General features: G+C 41.8%; 1 protein-coding gene across 2 annotated transcripts in view; it reads left to right on the top strand.

The window, feature by feature from the left end:
* Window positions 1–567: 567 nt before the first annotated feature.
* The window catches only part of CRADD (CARD and death domain containing adaptor protein), a 96,829-nt gene continuing 78,903 nt past the window's right edge, over window positions 568–18,493 (top strand). Inside the window, exons 1-2 of one of the 2 annotated variants that reach the window (XM_084643448.1) lie at window positions 568–667; window positions 3,749–4,046. In XM_084643448.1, coding sequence (XP_084499574.1) covers window positions 3,749–4,046 — 298 coding nt within the window. In that variant the 5' untranslated portion in view covers window positions 568–667. Of the gene's footprint in view, window positions 668–748; window positions 909–3,748; window positions 4,047–18,493 lie in introns of those variants that run through there. The other variant, XM_084643447.1, reaches the window with a different exon arrangement.

Here is an 18,493-nt window from a genome sequence, read left to right as displayed (position 1 = left end):
CTTACTATGTTGTTTACTTTTTTGAATTTCCCTCAGTTTGGACAATCAAGTCAATTTCACCTTTGTTTACAGTCAGTTTAATTTGTACATTTTTAGTACTGCATTTTTTGAGTTGTAATCACTGTAGAAGTTTGTTTAAAAAAATTTTCCATTGGAATAAAACGTAGCAGCATTTGTAATAAAGGAAGGTTTTCTTAATTTGTGCAAAATCTAAATATTGAGCCAAACTGTTCCCTTCCAATGGATTTTTTGATATTATAATTATACTTCTATAGATTTTACAGTTTGCTATTGATTAAAATTAAATGACTGTACTTTAATGCATATGCACAATGGGGCAGAATTAAGGTTACATGTTCAACCTTAACTATCACAGTTCTGACTTTTGACCATTTTAAATAGTCATCTTGTTTCATGGATGGACATATGAGCACTGTAACAAATCAAGTTGGCTGCTAATGACAAAGACCAATCTTCCCCCCCCCCCCCCCGGCAGAAGTGCTCTGTGTAGCTAGAAAGCTTGTCTCTCTTACTAACAGAGGTGTGTCCAATAAAAGATTTTGCCTTTGCACTGGGACTGCTAGGGCTACAACACCGCTCCAGACAAAGAACAATCTCTCAGGGGTAGCGATTACAACTCATGTTACACTTACATGGCATGTTCTAGGTAAGTGCTCTCTGCTAGTCTAACACTTGGGAGTGCCTGTGTCCACAACACTGATGGCTGCTGCGCTTTCTACGGCAAAGCATTTGACCTCAACAAACATGGCTGCTGCATTTCCTCTGGAGGACTCGTCCCCTTAAGAAGGATGGAGGCAGGGCATTTCCTGTTCAGCCCTTTTGCCTTCAACAAAGATGGTGCCTCCAGCCCCGGGCCGGGAGCGTGTGTAATCCCCGGCTTTCCGGCTGTAAGTACGCTTCAGTGAGCGGGGAGAGAACGCCGGCTCCGCAGTGCTTTCCCCAGGCGCTGGCTGGGAGCCCTGCTGCCCCTGCCCTGGGGGCTGGCCTTGCACGCTCCTTTCCTCCGGCCTCTTGTCTAGCCCGCTTCTTATGATCTCTGCACCTTTCCTGCTGCCCCCAGCGGCGCTGGCTTTGGAAGATCAATCCAGGCACTTACAGGCACACGCACACACCAAGGCAGGTCCAGCCATGGTAGGCTGTCCTCCCGCAGCAGCTTCCACAGGACTGACGCATCCTGCTACCGGCTCAGTTTATAGTGATGTGGTGGCTTTGCGGAGACACGCAGTGCTGCTGTGATTTATGGTGCTGCTGCTGCTGACCCGGGTCTCCGGTTAGCACGGGAGGCTACAACGCTCCTGCCTTGCACCCCTCAGGGCATGAGATCCACTCCTACCCAGCTACCGTAGCTACGGGCTTTGTCCTGTCTGTTTTACGGACACACGGCTGTGAAAAAACAGCCAGACTCAGTCTGATGTATAGTAAGTGTAATTTGTTGGTGGATTCCTGTGTTGCTAGAGTTAAATTACCACCCACCCCAGAACCCCTGAGACAGTTTCATCTCCTGCGGAAAAGCTATAAAGTTCTCAATGAATTTCAGGTGGCGTTCTGGAGCTATGTGTATTTACACAGTGTCTGAGACAGTAGCCGCATATATCGATTCAATGAAACGACAAATGTCTCCCTACAGCTTTATGACATTATTCCTCTTGCATAAAGTAATCATGAGGAGGGGGGGAACCCTAAATCTTACCTGCTAGATTAGATGAGCTACAGAAAATACTAGACGTGCAGCGCGAGTAATATGAATGGCAATAGCCAATGTTTGTTCTTTATTGTAATGGATGCACCTGTTTTCTAAATTATGTATTGATAACTTCTGAAGTGTGAATCTATGTCGTTTATGGAGCATTTTCCAACTGAAAAAGCTGGGAAAAACCTTCCAGCCCTGATAAGATAATAATGAGGCCGTTTGGAGTTAATGGCTCACATCATTCCTTCCTAACCAGGCACTAACTTCCCTATTGCAACGTGCCAGGAGTCCTAGGGATCCAATCCAAATTATTATTGACTTGCAGAGAAACCAATTAATATAATATCTATTAAATCCGGGGAAAAGCTAGAGTGTTTATTTCAAAGGTTAAATAAATGGGTATGAGGAAGCTAGTCAGAGCCAGATTTTCAACTTTCACTTCTAGTGTGCTTCCACATCAATGTATGCATGCAAATAGTGATTTCCCCTGTGTCTATAGCAATACCAATGTGCAAGTCAGGGACTGTACAAGTACCACTGAGTTAGTGAATGTTTCTTAGTCTGGTCCTGAAATTGAAAAATCACAAATATTTAGAAATACTTGGGAAATTTTTGACTTTACTGTAACTTTGGTCTTCTTGCTTGGTGGACAGCAGTTTTCTGTAATAGGGATGATGTGGTGTTTCTTCTCTCTCTTCCCCTCCACCATCACTATTATTTACTTTTTAAAAAAAAAAAAAAAGCCTCCTCTAGCTTGATCTTGGATCCCTTCCAGACAGTGGTTATAGTAGATTGGAACAGGAGGGGGAGCTCTCACTGCAACAGTCAGGAGGGGGAAATTAGTGAGAAAGGGGGAGCTCTTTGCTTTTAGTTGTGCTCCATCTTTAAACTCTCCTTCTAGGCTGATTTCACCTCAGGAATGGATCATGGTAAGTCTCCAGGTCTTCTGCTTGGTTCCCTGTCTAGCGCCTTCCCCCTCCAAATATCTAGACTTTGGGAGCTCTCTTCCCAGCCTGAAAGACACTGGTATTTAAGCATCATTTAAAAACACAAAGGGGTTGTTGGTCCTTTGTAAATATCTAAGACATGTACACACCTCACTCCATTTCCCCCTTCCCCCAGCAGCTCTTGGCAAGGATCAGGACTGCTCATCAGTGCAATCTTGGCTCCTCTAATCTCTTACAAACAGCCTGAGTGGCCTTGGCTTTCTGGAAGGGAGCCATGTGGGAGGGGAGTTGTGGAATGTTATATGCTGGGAAGATGGGTGTGTGTGCGGCAAAAAGAGTTCAACTGAGGTTGAGAGGAGAGGAAGCGAGAGCAGCACTAGCTTTTTCTTCTCTCAGGAAATGGTTGACTCCATGCAAAAACTGTCTTTCATATAGGAACTACCAGGTTAATCCTTGAAATATTTTGGTTTATGGGGCACCAGGAGTGTTTCTAATGGGTGTCTTGCATTGAGTGTACACCCAAGTAATTAAAGACAACTAATTCTATTGTTTTTAATACAAGCTGAGCTGTTTCAGATACAGAAAAGATCTTGAGCTCTTTCCTTTTAAATCCTTTCGCAGTAAGTCTGTCCTGCCCTAATTCTCAGTTTTTCACTTCCTGCAAAAAAAGCAATTGACTCAGAAACATGCTATTTTAATCTCAAGGCCCCAAGCCTGCCAGTGATCCAGCTGCATCCCTGTTCCAAGGAGTTTACAGGATTGTGGCCTTAGTGTTTCAGTTCTGCTCCCATCTAAGTCTACACTAAGGCAAACACACATTAACTTCAGTGGGAGAAGGATCAGGTCCCAAATTCATGGCCCCAGGTGCAGTCTGAGAGGTAAGAAATCAACTCGCAGCTGAGGCGGTACATGAAATCCCAGCAGAAAAAAAGGTGTCTGAGCAGTGATATATGGTTCCCACTTTGGCTGATCATAGGGTGGTTTTCTTTTTAAACACTTTGAACAGTAAAATAGCTTTCTTTGATCTTAAAAACTGAAGCATTTTAATATCTCACGTGTCCTGCTTCTTCTCTCACACGCCTCGTGACAGATGGATGCCAGAGACAAGCAGGTTCTGCGTTCCCTGCGGCTGGTGCTCTGCTCAGAGGTGCTGGTGGAGGGGCTCATCATTCACTACCTCTACCAGGAAGGCATTCTAACAGAAAACCACCTTCAAGAAATAAAGTCCCAAGCCACCAATCACAGAAAAACCATGATGCTTCTAGATATCCTTCCTACCAGAGGACCCAAGGCCTTTCGGACGTTCTTAGATTCCTTACAGGAGTTTCCATGGGTGAGAGACCAGTTGGAGAGAAAGCGTAAGGAAACTATGGCAGAGGATCTTGTAGGTAAGACCAGAACTATCACTGTGGTTTTGACAGGTTTCAGAGTAACAGCCGTGTTAGTCTGTATTCGCAAAAAGAAAATCCACAAGTACTCCTTTTCTTTTTGTGGTTTTGATGTTGGCTTTGATGTTAGTAACCAAAGAGCTGCACTTTCTTGACTGTGTTGATATCATCATTTGGGATGAGAGAGGCAGTGCCACGTAGACCTGATGCATGGTGCCCATGGTTGGCCACAGACCATATTTCTTGAGAGTCTGCTGAGTGAGAGGAAGTAATGCAGATCCTGTGAGATGAGCAGAGGCTAGGCTAGGTTCCTAGGTCCTGATAGGCAGCCCAGCAGAGGGGGAAAAAGATGAGCGTTGGTTCAGGAGGAGCAGAATCTGGAGGGCCCAGGCAGGAAAGAATCAGATGGTTAGAAGAGTCGTCTAGGCTAACCCCCTGTCAAGATGCAAGATTTGTTGTGTCTGAACCATCCAAGAGAGATGGCTATCCAGCCTCCTTTTGAAAACCTCCAGTGAAGAAGTTTCCACAGCCTCCCAAGGAAGGAGACACTAGACCTCCTGGCCAAAAGAGGACTCTGCTGTAAGCTTAGGAATGGTGTTAACTAGCTGAAGAACAGGTCTATAAACCACCTCATCAGTCACAAGGGTTCAGTCCATAAAATATATGTTGTGTGCGTGTGTGTGTTTTTTTTTTTTAATAGGGGTTTTATTCTGTTTTTTTGTTTTGTTTTAATGGATGGATATTTGTTAGCTTTTTTGTTGTTTACTGCTTGATAAACTACCTATAGCATTACAAGTAGACTCCAACAGCCTCTATGGAAGCATAAAAATATGATAGTGACACAAGAACAGCTAAGAATGCAGCAGGTCCCAGTGAGATCAAATGTACATTAGTGTTTAGTTTTAGGAATGATGCAAACTTGATTTTGGGTTTGATTCTCATTTACACTAAGGCTGCTTTTCCCCCACTTTGACAGTGTAAGGAGGTGTAAATGTACGTTTATGTCAACTTTAAGTACCCTTTACGCTCCCAGAGCAGTGTAAAGTAGGCCTTGGTGTAAATGGGACTCATGCCCTCCATCTTAAATATCTAGGACCAGTCCCGCAAACCTCCTGTCCATTGCTCAATTACAGCAGGACAAGGAGCTGAGAGACGTTAAAATTGCACAAATTTGTATTCTAACCCTTAGTGTCTTGACACTTACCAGTATATTTCCAAAACCTTCTACTTCCAGTCTGAAATTTTCTAGGGTTCAGCTTTGCTTGAAAGTGATTAAAAAAAAAAAGAAAAAGTATGTATGAAATTATTCAAATATTTTTAAGTACAAGGAGAGTGAATAAAATGCACTTCCCTCATCATAAAAAGATACTGGCAACATTTTTTTAACAGCTGTAGTGCCAAAATGGTGTGAAGTTAGCAGGGAATTAGTCCTTACTTCCGAGCCTTTGAGCGTTTGGCTGGAAACTGGCCTTGATTTGGCCATGTTACAATGCACTGAAAGAAAAATGTTCTGTGCAGGTAAGTTTTTTCACAAGATTTTTCTCTCTACACTTGTGAAGGTGCATAGCTAAGGAAGGCTACACAGCAGGGGTGCTCCCAGCTGATTTAGCTACACAGTGATGGATATTTATTGAAGGTACTCAGTGAAACTCCTCATTCGCTGCACATCTTACGGGTGGAGTAATCAATGAGGCAAAGCAAAAAACATTTTCCTCGTTTGTTGTGCACCTTCAGCATAGGCCTGATCCAAAGGCAATAGAAGTTGAGTACATTTTTCTACCTTGACACATTTCCTTTGTATTGTATAAGGCAGTGTTTCACAAAAGTGTGGCACTCACTGCCCTGGGAGGAGGTGAAGGGCTAACCTGGTGGGTGGGGAGAGCAGGGCTGTCCCTACGGGGGTGTGGGGCCCGGGACATAGGCACCAAGTTTCTATCTGCTGGGGGGTGCTCCCACCCCCGGCTCTGCCCAGGTCCTGCCCCTACCCCACCCCTGCCCTGCCTCTTCCCCACCCAGTTCCATCCTCTCCCCAGCACCAAGTCCAGATGCTACAAAACAGCTGATTGGCGGTAGGCACTGGGAGGGAGGGGGAGGCACCGATTGACGGGGCCAGCTGGTGAGCGGGAAGCTTAGGGGGGAGGGGAAGGTTGGTAGGGGGGCTCCTCCTCCCCCCTCCCTGCCCGCTGACTCCCGCCTCACCTCCCTGCCCGCCTCCTCATGAAGCGTGGGTCCCCACAAAGCGGGGGGCCGGGGCAGTTGCCCCAATTTGCCGTGCCCTTGAAACGGCTCTGGGGGAGAGGGTGCAGAACAATGTAAATTTCCCCCGTGGTGCCCTTCTAACATGGTGGGATTGAAGTAGGATGTGCAATTGGTTTCATTCTCTTGAAACTTTCCAAAGTTTGGAAATGAGCTAAGGTGGAAGCAGCACCATTCCTAAAAGTTACAAGATGCCACAAACGTGTATCTGAGTTTTGGGGACGGGGAAGGGGCATGGAGAGGAAGGAATGATAATATATGGTGGAGGTTGAGAACCATTATGTGATTAAAGATTTTTGAATGATTCTTTGACTTACACCGGTGAAAGTGCATTGGTTCAGTGGTGTTACCCCTGATTTACACCCATGTAAGTGAGATCAGAATCAGGTTTTGTATCATCATACATACATACCGGGAAGTAGATTTTTAGCATGAATGTGCAACTTTAAATTTTGGTATTTCTTGATTTTATTTTTTGAGTGCTAAATTTGCACAATTTAACATTCTCATCATATTCCATCAAAAACACAGTCACTTTTTTTGCTGGACCTGTGTAGACAGCATTTTATGCTTTCTCTCTTACTGCAGAAATGGCTCAATAATGTTCACCATTTATTGAGAATAAAAAACATATATAATGGGTGGGCATGAGTTGTATGAGCTATAATCACAGTGTGTACCTGCGGTATTAAACAGTGTTGAAAAATGCCTCATTGCTCTGACCCATCATGGTAATATTTTTGCTTGTTGTAGATTAGTGGTATATACATTTGCTACTTATTTATCGTCTGAATAATCTTTACAGTTACATGCATTGGACCCTCAAGTATGTTCAGCAGCATCATACAGTTTGATATTAGAAGGACAGTTGCAGATTCGTATTCTTTCTTGGATTGTTTTTTTCTTACAGTAAATAGTTTGTGACTAATGTATTTTATCTATGTACATTATGTTGTTTGGTTTCAAGTGGTTGCCTCTGCTTGATATTCCTATTGCCAAACTCTGTGTGTAATCTAGAAAAGGGCTCCAGACTAGATTAGTGTGCCTTTTTATTTTTATTGTAGCAACACGGAATATGAAAACAAGATAGCAAGCAAATAGCCATACCTGATATCTGATTCTGTACTGCAGGAGTCCGAGAACAGAGCACCCATCGCGCCTTAAGCAGCGGATACCCTTAAAATAGGATGCTAACTGTGGTGACCTCTCCAGTGCTGCTTGTATGCAAACAAAGACAGTTTGGCATGAATAGCCTTGTTCTGTGTTTTTAAACAACAAACATTCATTTCTGTTCCATTTAAAAGTCTAGAAAGAGAGAAAAACCCTACGTTTGCCAAATGAAAAAGAAGGAATTGTTAGAGGAGAGTATTTTCCAAGCTCATTAAATGAGTATCAAGAACCATGAAAAATAGAATTATCCTATTTAAATTATATGACACTATATACATTTAAATACTTTGTACTGTTTAGAATAATAAACTTTAAGCTCATCTAGAATGGACTTTTAAGGAGTTTAAACACAGTTCCTGCTAAAATGATTTCTGAAGTGGTTTGGCTGGCCAATGTGGAACCCTTGAAGTATAGTTTTTAAATGTGGGTTTGAAATAGTATGGAATTGTCCACACTGGTTGGACAAAGCACGTTAAAACTTGGAATGCTGGGACCCTACTTAAACTGACTGTGGAATGGTTAAAAATCCAGCATGGATGGGGGTCAAAGACTCATTTACTGTTTACAGATGTTTGGGTGATCAGGATGGATAGCGCTGCCACTGACTTGTGTGTCCATGGGCCCCAGTCCAACAAAGCATGTAAGCACATAACTAGTTCTTGCTGACTTAACGTTAAGCATGTGCTTAAGTGCTTTGTTGGATCAGCACCTATATTTCTCTGCCTTGGTTTCCCTGTCTGTAAAATGGAGATAAGATCTTACATTGGTGTGAGGTTTAGCTTGTTGGTATTTTTAAAGTACTTTGAGATGATCAGCTGAAAATTGCTTTAGACATGCCCCGTATACTATAGCTAATAAATGTTTCCTTAAATCTGTTATGAGAATTTTAAAGAAATTATGTTTTTATTTGCCAGCTTCCTAGTTCTTTCTGGCCTGAAACATGCAATCTCTTCCTGTTAGGTAGTAAAGACAAAAGGTATTAACAGAACAATTGAATATTTTCCTATGTGATTCGTAGTCATGGAGGAGATTAGTTTTGTGGCTAAGGCACTGGACTGGCACTTAGGAGATGGGGTTCCTACTCTAAGACTATGTCAGACATTCTGCATAGTCCTGATAAATCACATAATTCCTCTGTTAAACCTTCTGTAAAATGGAGATAACAGCACTTCCCTCCTCTCAGGCTGTTGGCTGATGTTTGGGAGCTGCACAGATCCTATGGGGAGAGACGGGGGAGGGACAAAGATAGATTTTGATGAGATGTAAAAAGTATTCAGGAGGGGCAATACCACCAGTAGCAAAATGCTCTGCAGATCTCTGCAATCTATGGTTGCCTGAAGTTCTTAATATATTTCTACTTCGGTGTTTTAGGTACAGCAATTCACATTGTTGGGCATTGCTTCGTTATACTAAAATCTTGATTGTTCTGATGAAATGACGTGTAATGTCTTATTTTCACTTTTTGAAATTTCTCTTGTAATAATTATGGAGTATAGAAAACAAGAAAGTACTTTAAAGTGACAGATTGATTCAGTTCAGTTAGGCCATGATTAAGGAGAACATTTAGGCATGTGTTCAACTTTACCCATGTAAATAGCTTCATTGCAGTCAATAAGGCTTCTTGTGCTTCAAGTTAAAGCACATGTTTAAGTGCTCTTTTGTGTCAAGGCCATAGTAGGTAAGATCCTGAGCCAACTCCTTTCAAAGTCAATAGAAAGACTCCCACTGACTTTTGTGGGAGCATCATCTGTGAATCATAGTTTGTTAATGACAATATGTTTGAGAGAATCTGTCTAAATGAAAAGAACCTGCAGTATATGTATTTAACGTTATTTACACTCTGATCATTTGAAATTCATTTTATGAACCAAATCCTTTATTAATAGGAGAAATGCTTACCCATGGAAGTAATCCCACTCAAGTCAGGATTTACCTGGATTTTGTTGGCTCAAGCCACATAGCCCCAAACTATGCAAAGCTTGTTGGCATATAATAATTTGTTCCTTGAAGGCAGGTTGAATTTCATAGCTGATCAAGATTTGTTGTTGATCATATTTAAGACTGCTAAATTCAGTGTACTAGTCTCCCCCCATCCAAAGAAGCAAAAGAGTGAACATTGTTAAATATCTTGCTAAGCAGAACTCTGAATTATTCAACATTTTGTTTCACTAAATCAACCTCATTCTATCTCTGACTCAGTTAGGAAATGCATTCTGGTGGTTTCATGGTCATAAAAGAGTGCTGCTTCAATTGCTGAGAAGTTGTTTTATTATTTTTCCCCTTTCCAAGTAAAAAAATTTTTACAGGAATTTTAGAAGAACAACTACTATTATAAGATTTGTAGTGAGGTTTTCTAAAAGCTCTATAAGCGTACTCTAGTGGACTGAGTAGCTGTGGAATAGAAGCCAGGAGTCTGAGTTTTAAACAAGACTCTGCCACTGACTCATCGTGTAGCATTAGGCAAATCACTCTGAGCCAAATTATGTAGTGATGTACAGCTCTTATAACTCACTGTGATTAGTAGTGGAGTAACTACACAGAATATAGCTGTAGGTCATTACAGAATTTGGCCCTATATGTCTGTTTGGTCATTTGTAAATAAATACAAAAAAATTTGCAACACCTCTGAGTTTTAATAACATAAGGGAGTCAGTTAACTGACAATTCTGCTTGGAAATATTTTACCTACTGTTGTTACTAGAAACACTAAAAGGCCCCAGTCCTACGACTACATAAGAAAGGGGGGTATCCCCACTGCATGCTTGAGTTTACGTATGTGCGTGCCTGTAGGTACGGGATTGGGGGGTCTAAGATTGCTAGACCTGAAAGACATGAGAAGAACAATATATTTTTCTCTCCCCGTCCCATCCCGTTTGTTTACTTTGGGCATTTGACAGCCCTTTGTGAATAGTTAGTTTCCTCTGTAGGTTTTTTTGTTTTTTGCTTTTTGGTTTTGTGTGGATATATCATATGGCAACAAACTTTTTTTTTTGCCCCCCAAATGGGAAGGTATGATTGTAAAGCCAAAAAATCAGCAGAGAGATTCAGAGTCATGTAGTTCGGTTGCTAAGTTAAGTTGCTGATGTCATTTGTTGTTTGTAAAGTAGCTAGGGTGAAACAGTTCACCCCTGGGTGGAGCACTAGCTCAGGGCTCATACATCATTTAAACACGCAAGGGGTGAAGTCCGGGGTGCTGGAACAATTTTTATAGTGGGGGTGCTAAGAGCCATTGAACCAAACTGTAAACCATATATATGATGGAAACCACTTTAAGCACCCCCTAGTTCCAGCACCTATGGGTGAATATCACCCTTTGAACAGAAAACCCACTATTGTGCTCAGTATTAAGGACAATCTAGTAGGGCTATTTTGTAAGAAAAAGGCTTTTTTTCTACTGTGGACAATGTTATGGCTTTGTCAAAAGTGTAAATCTTCTATATAATGTTTATGATGCCTATGAAAGGCTACAGCTGTTGGCAACAAAATGTAATTCTTTCTAGGAACAGCAATCCGTTACCCAACGTGTGTTTATACAGAATGGAAAATGCATGTTAGGGAGGGGATTTGTTTGTTTGATAGAATGTTTTTGTATTCTGGTCTCTGTTCAGGAATGTCTTCTCTTTATTACATTTTTCTCTATATTTTAGATGTTTGTGTAAAAATTTATTTCTAAAACCTCTTTTAACCCACTTCTCTTCAGTTTGTTTTTTGGTTGTTTGTTCCTGGAAGAACCTGGCGTATCAAAACAGATAGAAGTCTGAGGCTGAAGTTGGACTTGTGAAACAGCGATTGCTAACCTGCTATATTGGCTTACGTTACTGAATTTTGGAGATGGAGTCAGATTGTGTTTCTTCCCACTAATAAAGGAGGTATTTTCTAATGCATGGTCTGTTTGCTGAAGTGTGTGATCAGCAAATTGTGTTTGGGTCTTGGAAATTTGGATGTATATTTTTTTCTTTTGAGTTGCAGTTTTGCCTTGTGTGGGATGTGTGTCCTTGTATGTATTTTAGAGTTTTGGATAAAGCCTATACATTTCAGAAAACAAATTTGTTGCTGGTAAAGATCTTCCCCAGCTCTAAAGTTTGTTCTCCACATCAAAACTGTGCGTGGGTCACACACTTTGGGAGAATTCCAATTCAGGACCAGTCACATTTGGGCTTTGTCAGGTTTACCTTCTCTCCTTACTTTTTGTGGGATGTTGCTGCTGCTAAGTACTTCTCACCCTGTTCCTGCCCTGCCTTGGCCCACCCATGGGGTAGTCAATGTATACCTTCAAGTCAATGGCACTGCTATGGGTACTCGCATGGCCCCACAGTGTGCTAACATTTTTATGGCTGACTTAGAACAACGCTTCCTCAGCTCTCGTCCCCTAATGCCCCTACTCTACTTGCGCTATGCTAATGACATCTTCATCATCTGGACCCATGGAAAAGAAGCCCTTGAGGAATCCCACCATGATTTTAACAATTTCCATCCCACCATCAACCTCAGCCTGGACCAGTCCACACAAGAGATCCACTTCCTGGACACTACAGTGCTAATAAGCGATAGTCACATAAACACCACCCTATACCCGAAACCTACTGACTGCGATACTTACCCACATGTCTCCAGCTTTCATCCAGACCACACCATACGATCCATTGTCTACAGCCAAGCTCTAAGATACAATCGCATTTGCTCCAACCCCTCAGACAGAGACAAACACCGACAAGATCTTGATCAAGCGTTCTTACAACTACAGTACCCACCTGCTGAAGTGAAGAAACAGATTGACAGAGCCAGAAGAGTACCCAGAAGTCATCTACTACAGGACAGGCCCAACAAAGAAAATAACAGAACGCCACTAGCCATCACCTTCAGCCCCCAGCACATCAAAGATCTACAACCTATCCTGAAGGACAATCCCTCACTCTCAGATCTTGGAAGACAGGCTAGTCCTTGCTTACAGACAGCCCCCCAACCTGAAGCAAATACTCACCAGAACCACACCACAAAAACACTAACCCAGGAACCTATCCTTGCAACAAAGCCCATTGCCAACTCTGTCCACATATCTATTCAAGGGACGCTATCATAGGACCTAATCACATCAGCCACACTATCAGAGGCTCATTCACCTGCACATCTACCAACATGATATATGCCATTATGTGCCAGCAATACCCCTCTGCCATGTACATTGGTCTCTATGCAAAAGAATAAATGGACACAAATCAGACGTCAAGAATTATAACATTCAAAAACCAGTCAGAAAACACTTCAACCTCCTTGGTCACTCAATTACAGACCTAAAAGTCACAATTATTCAACAAAAAAACTTCAAAAACAGACTCCAGTGAGAGACTGCTGAATTGGAATTAATCTGCAAACTGGACACCGTTAAATTAGGCTTGAATAAAGATGGGGAGTGGATCATAGAATGCTAGAATATCAGGGTTGGAAGGGACCTCAGGAGGTCATCTAGTCCAACCCTTTGCTCAAAGCAGGACCAATCCCCAACTAAATCATCCCAGCCAGGGCTTTGTCAAGACTAACCTTAAAAACCTCAAAGGAAGGAGATTCCACCACCTTCCTAGGTAACGCATTCCAGTGCTTCACCACCCTCCTAGTGAAAAAGTTTTTCCTAATATCCAATCTAAACCTCCTCCATTGCAACTTGAGACCATTACTCCTTGTTCTGTCATCTGCTACCACTGAGAACAGCCTAGATCCATCCTTTTTGGAACCCCCTTTCAGGTAGTGGAAAGCAGCTATCAAATCCTCCCTCCCCCCCATTCTTCTCTTCCGCAGACTAAACAATCCCAGTTCCCTCAGCCTCTCCTCATAAATCATGTGTTCCAGTCCCCTAATCATTTTTGTTGCCCTCCGCCAGACGCTTTCCAATTTTTCCACATCCTTCTTGTAGTGTGGGGCGCAAAACTGGACACAGTACTCCAGATGAGGCCTCACCAATGTCAAATAGAGGGGAAAGATCACGTCCCTCGATCTGCTGGCAATGCCCCTACTTATACAGCCCAAAATGCCATTAGCCTTCTTGGCAACAAGGGCACGCTGTTGAGTCATAAGAAAGTCATAAGATGAGTCATTACACTAACTAAAAACTATTTCCCCATGCTAATTTTCCCCCTACTGTTACACCTTCTTGTCAACTGTTTGAAATGGGCCATCCTGATTATCACTACAAAAGTTTTTTTTTTTCCTCCTGCTGATAATAGCCCACCTTAATCGATTGCTCTCGTTAAGAGTTGGTATGGCAACCCCCATTTTTTCATGTTCTGTGTGTGTGTGTGTATACCTACTGTATTTTCCACTGCATGCATCTGATGAATTGTGCTTTAGCCCACAAAAGCTTATGCTTAGATAAATTTGTTAGTCTCTCAGGTGCCACGAGTACTCCTCGTTCTTTCAGGAAACAAGGTTGGTCTTCTCCTCAATGCCTATCTTGAGATCACAAAGGGTAACAGCAGGTGGTTTCCTTCTCTCACTGACAGGCATTAAAGTGGTGGGGACAGTAGGGTGTGTATTCTCTCTCTCCTGTTTCTCCCCCACCTCTCCTCTTAATTGCATGGTCAGGTGGCAACAGGGTTCATTCCTTCTCTCTGTCGTCTCCCTATAAGTGCTGGAACTAGGAGTGTGGGGGCTGCTGCCACACCTCCTGACTTGAAATGGATTCCATTGTATACAGGGTTTACAGTTTGGTTCAATAGCTCTCAGCAACTCCGCTATAAAAATTGTTCCAGCACCCCTGCTTCCCCCCACATGTTTGGAGGAAGGAGGTGGGCTTTGGCCTCACTGGGTTGATCTTTGTCAGATCAAGAGCATTCTGTTTAGCGCTACATTGTATGCCTGAGGGCTGTAGGAAATGATCCTCTCTCTCTGTTGAGAGGATCAAGTGTACTCTTTTAGGAGCACTTCCCTACCTCTTCTCCACATCCCAAACCCGCCTGAAAGCTAGATATGACATTCAGGGCTTTGACTTTGGTTCCAACTGCAATGAGATATGTGAAATCTGACATTACGATCTGTACATGCACTCAATAAACATTTATCGTGATATGGACAAGTGACTTTCTTAGGGCTGCAGGGTGTTCCATTTGAATCATGTTTCAATTTAGTGTGTGTGAGTACAAACTTACGATCTTTTTGTAGCTAAAGGAAGTTTGTTTTGTAGCTTTTGTTTTATGTAGTTTCAATAAGCAGCTGTGTTTACATTTCTGTCTCCCTTTGAAAAGCCTAGAGCATTGACAGCACCAATAAGAGCTTAAAGAATGTACTGTGCTGTCTTAAACTATTTCCTCTAGTTAAGTGACCGGAAAGATGTAACCATACTTGGTCAACTCCAGAGAAACAGATAAAAATATTAGTTGGGGGGGAGGGGAAGAATGATGGATTATTTGTAATAAAGTAAATTTAGTGATGAAGGGTCCATTTTGACTCCCCTGAAGGCCTTTTATGTATCCACAGAATAGGTACAGCCTGGGCAACAACAATGCAAGCTTCCTCACACTGTCCTATCATCATCCCTTCACGCTGTCTTGGAGGGTTCCCTCCCAGGATGAGAGGGAGGATACTTACAGTGTGCCATTGTAGTCAATGGGAGTTGGATGAGGACCTAATGCTTTAATCCAGAGTTTAGCTGGTGTTGAAAACAGGAAACTTTTTGGGCTAATGGATGTAGTAGCCTTGCCCATAAGCACAAGCTGTCTTGGTACCATGTTTCTTCCTCCCAAAACATACTGTGCATATTTATATGGTGGCAGTGATCTTACCAAAAAAAAAAATTAAAAGCTTGCTTCTGTTAAATTTAAGAAACAAAACTCTCCACTTAAACTATTGTACAGTGCTTCTCTCCCCCCATCAGATGTATCCATTTCTAAATAGCTTGCAGATTGTATTACCTATAATTTTCCATCAGACTGTGTTTTCATAATACTGTCTTGGGTCCTTTTTCCTTCTTAGCTTTCACCAAAGCTGTTGGGCATAAGATGATAAACTCATGCCAGAATCTTGTTTTATTTTAAACAAACATAGGCCTGTGTGATCCTGGGGATCCATTGTTAACTTGCTGCCAGTGTCTCATTGTTGCTCTTGTCTTTAATTGGATATGGAAAATGAGCCATTGAAAATTATTTGGATAGATGGCAATAATTACATTTAAAAAAAAAAAAAGATTAAACTCTCTCTTTAACCACCTGCTCTTAGAGACTGATTAAGGTAGCAAATGAGCCTGAAAAGGCTGGAAAAAGTTACTTGGTCTTATGCATACATACTGCCACATCCTTGATACTAATATCTACGCACACAGGGGTCAAAGTGACCCAGAGAAGTCCTTGCTCATGATTTTCTGGAATTTATTTCATAGAATTTTTCATCCCCAGTATTGAATATTTTCCTTCGTAATGGCCAGCTGTTGTTTCCACCTCCTTCTGAATTGCATGGGGTACCATCTGATGATGATTTTCATCTTTGTTTGTATTCCCACTGCTGAGAAAGAGGCAACAGGTCTTCTAAGTAATGAAGAAATTCAGTTAGAAAAATACGAAATGTTGTGAATGCTGTTCCGTTTGTTTTAAAAGCAAGCGTATTGTATGTGGGTGAAAATTCAGGGATGCTCTAAAGCTGACTGAAGCCAAGGAAAAAACTGCCAACTACTTCAACAGGCATTGAGTCCAAGCTCCTATGGCAACTGAAAATTGTGCCATGTATCCTGGGGTGAAATCCTGGCTCCATTGAAGTCAATGGCCAAGCTCCCATTGACTTCAGTAGGGCCAGGATTTCACCCCTGGAGACTGCTGTGGTCTGTTCATCCACAGAACAGATACAGCACAGGCTTCCTCGCACCAACACGTCAATATGCCACCTTGACCTTGCATGTAGAAAGACCATCTCTAAGGGTGAAAGGGTGTTAATAATTTAGTTTATAGACCCATTCAGTATGTGTTCTCTCTCCTGAGGTTGTCAACGATCTGACAGTCTCTCATCTGAGAACTGGACTGAGGTCACAACTCATTTGACACAGGTCACCGAGCTCCCATAAGGCAGTAGTAACTTTGGTCATTATAAACCTGGACCCCAATCCTGCAGTGCAGTCTGCTCTCAAGTTCAACCCACCCCTGCCACTACTCTTTTTCTGGTTCTTTTTTATGTATTTTTAATTCAGTTGGTTGTATATCTGTGATTTAAAAAAAAAAAAAATTAGAACAGATACCCAAGTGTATTTCACCTCAATCGCACCAGGATTTGATTGCAGTTTATCCTGTTAGTACTGTGAACGGTTTATATGCAAGGCTTTTTAAAGCAATCATTATCTATTTGGCAGTGATTATGTAAGCAGAAAACCTATCTTGTTGCTTCTATGAGACATTTTTCTGATGGGTTGTTTTTTCTTTTATTTTGAACTTTTTTCCTGATTCTTCTTTGTCTGTAAATAGATTTCTATCAACTCATGTACTGACACGTTGCCAAGCAGTTATGCATGTACTTTGCAAAGCTCTCTTAACTCGTAATATCTAGAGCAGAAGATAAGACGTTTTCAGTGTTCCTTCATATTTGCCTTTTAGGGGAGCAGCTGGTTTGATTTTTTAATTTTTTAAGGGAATCAGTGTTAAAGCCATGGGGCTGAAGGGAATAAATTGCCATTAATGTACCTTTTATTCAGAATGCTCTTTAATCTCTGCATTTAACCACCTCAAGTGGGATTTTCAAACTGATCAGTTGGCCTAAATCTGCTGCCATTAACGTCCATGGGAAAGCTCCCATTGACTTCAGCAAGGGCAAAGTTAGGCCAACACTGAGCGCTTTTGGAAATCTCACCCTTCATTTGTAATTTAGTGTGTGTAGAGATATTTAATGAACAGCCCAGTTCCTCTCTCTCCCTCTGTATCCACAGCAATATGTAATACAACATTTGATAGGAGGAGGTGAAGGGATTTAGGTTATGGCAGGTATGGAGTTAATTAATCAAGTAGCGAGCCAGCCCTACACTTTTCTAACCAGCTCTAGTTGCAGGTAAGCCTCATTAATAGCAGGCAGCTAATTCTCTAAGTAGCAGTATATGAATCCCCAGGGAAAGAGCTGCAAGAAAAAGAGGGCTGGAGCTGAGAGGAGAACCAATATTTTTCCTCCCTGTTGTCTGAAGAAAGCTTCTACGTATACATTTATTTGCTATCCTTGATAAAGCTGTTATTTTTACTTGGCTATTTAAAGGAGCATGACATTTACATTTACTCCGTTTTAAATTAAACAAATCACACAGCTGTCTGTATTCCATTTCTGCCACCTCCTGCCTTAGATTATTTCCCCCTTTTTATCCTCTAGCAGTGATTGTATGCTCATAACTATCTGAAATGTTCACCTTCAGTGCAGTTTTGTTTTAAAAGCAAGCTGAGTTCAAAGACAATGTTTTATGTTATTGTAGGAGCTGGTAGACCCTTTTTTTATAGGGGAAACTAAATAAGACCCTGATCTTGCATTTAGATCCACTAGCACTGACTCTAAAACTGTGTGGTTACATTTTATAACAGTTAGGCTTGAAAGGATTAGATTTTTATCACTAAATGTCAGTAAATGTCTATTTCACTGTACACTTTCAACCAACGAAAAAAGTTCTATATTAATCCAAAATTTACACATAGACAAAACAAGAACAAATGCTGCTCAAGAAGTTTGATTTCATATTTACTTTGTATGTTTTGACATGTGATGACAATTTGTGTTTTAATGGTTTATAAAGCTTTAACTTGAATCTCAATGTCTGCTCTTATTAAATCATTGTCTGACCCACCCACCCCCAGTAATTTCCTACAACTGAATATCAGACTATTCTGTAGCTCAGGGGTTTGAGCACCCACCAGAGAGGTGGCAGGTCCCTGTTTAAATTCCTTCTCAGACAGAGAGGGGACTTGAACTGGGGGGTCTCCCACATCCCCTGTGAGTACTCTAACCACTATAGACTACATTTTATAAGGGGAGAGGTTCTCCTCTTCTCCCCACGCTGTTTTATGTGGAGTTAGGCAGCT

This window comes from Lepidochelys olivacea, assembly GCF_965140295.1.
Source record: "Lepidochelys olivacea isolate rLepOli2 genome assembly, chromosome: 1".
In the NCBI taxonomy this organism is placed as follows: domain Eukaryota; kingdom Metazoa; phylum Chordata; order Testudines; family Cheloniidae; genus Lepidochelys; species Lepidochelys olivacea.
Note: the sequence above shows the minus strand (reverse complement) of the source record. Positions and strands in the feature narration are given on the sequence as shown.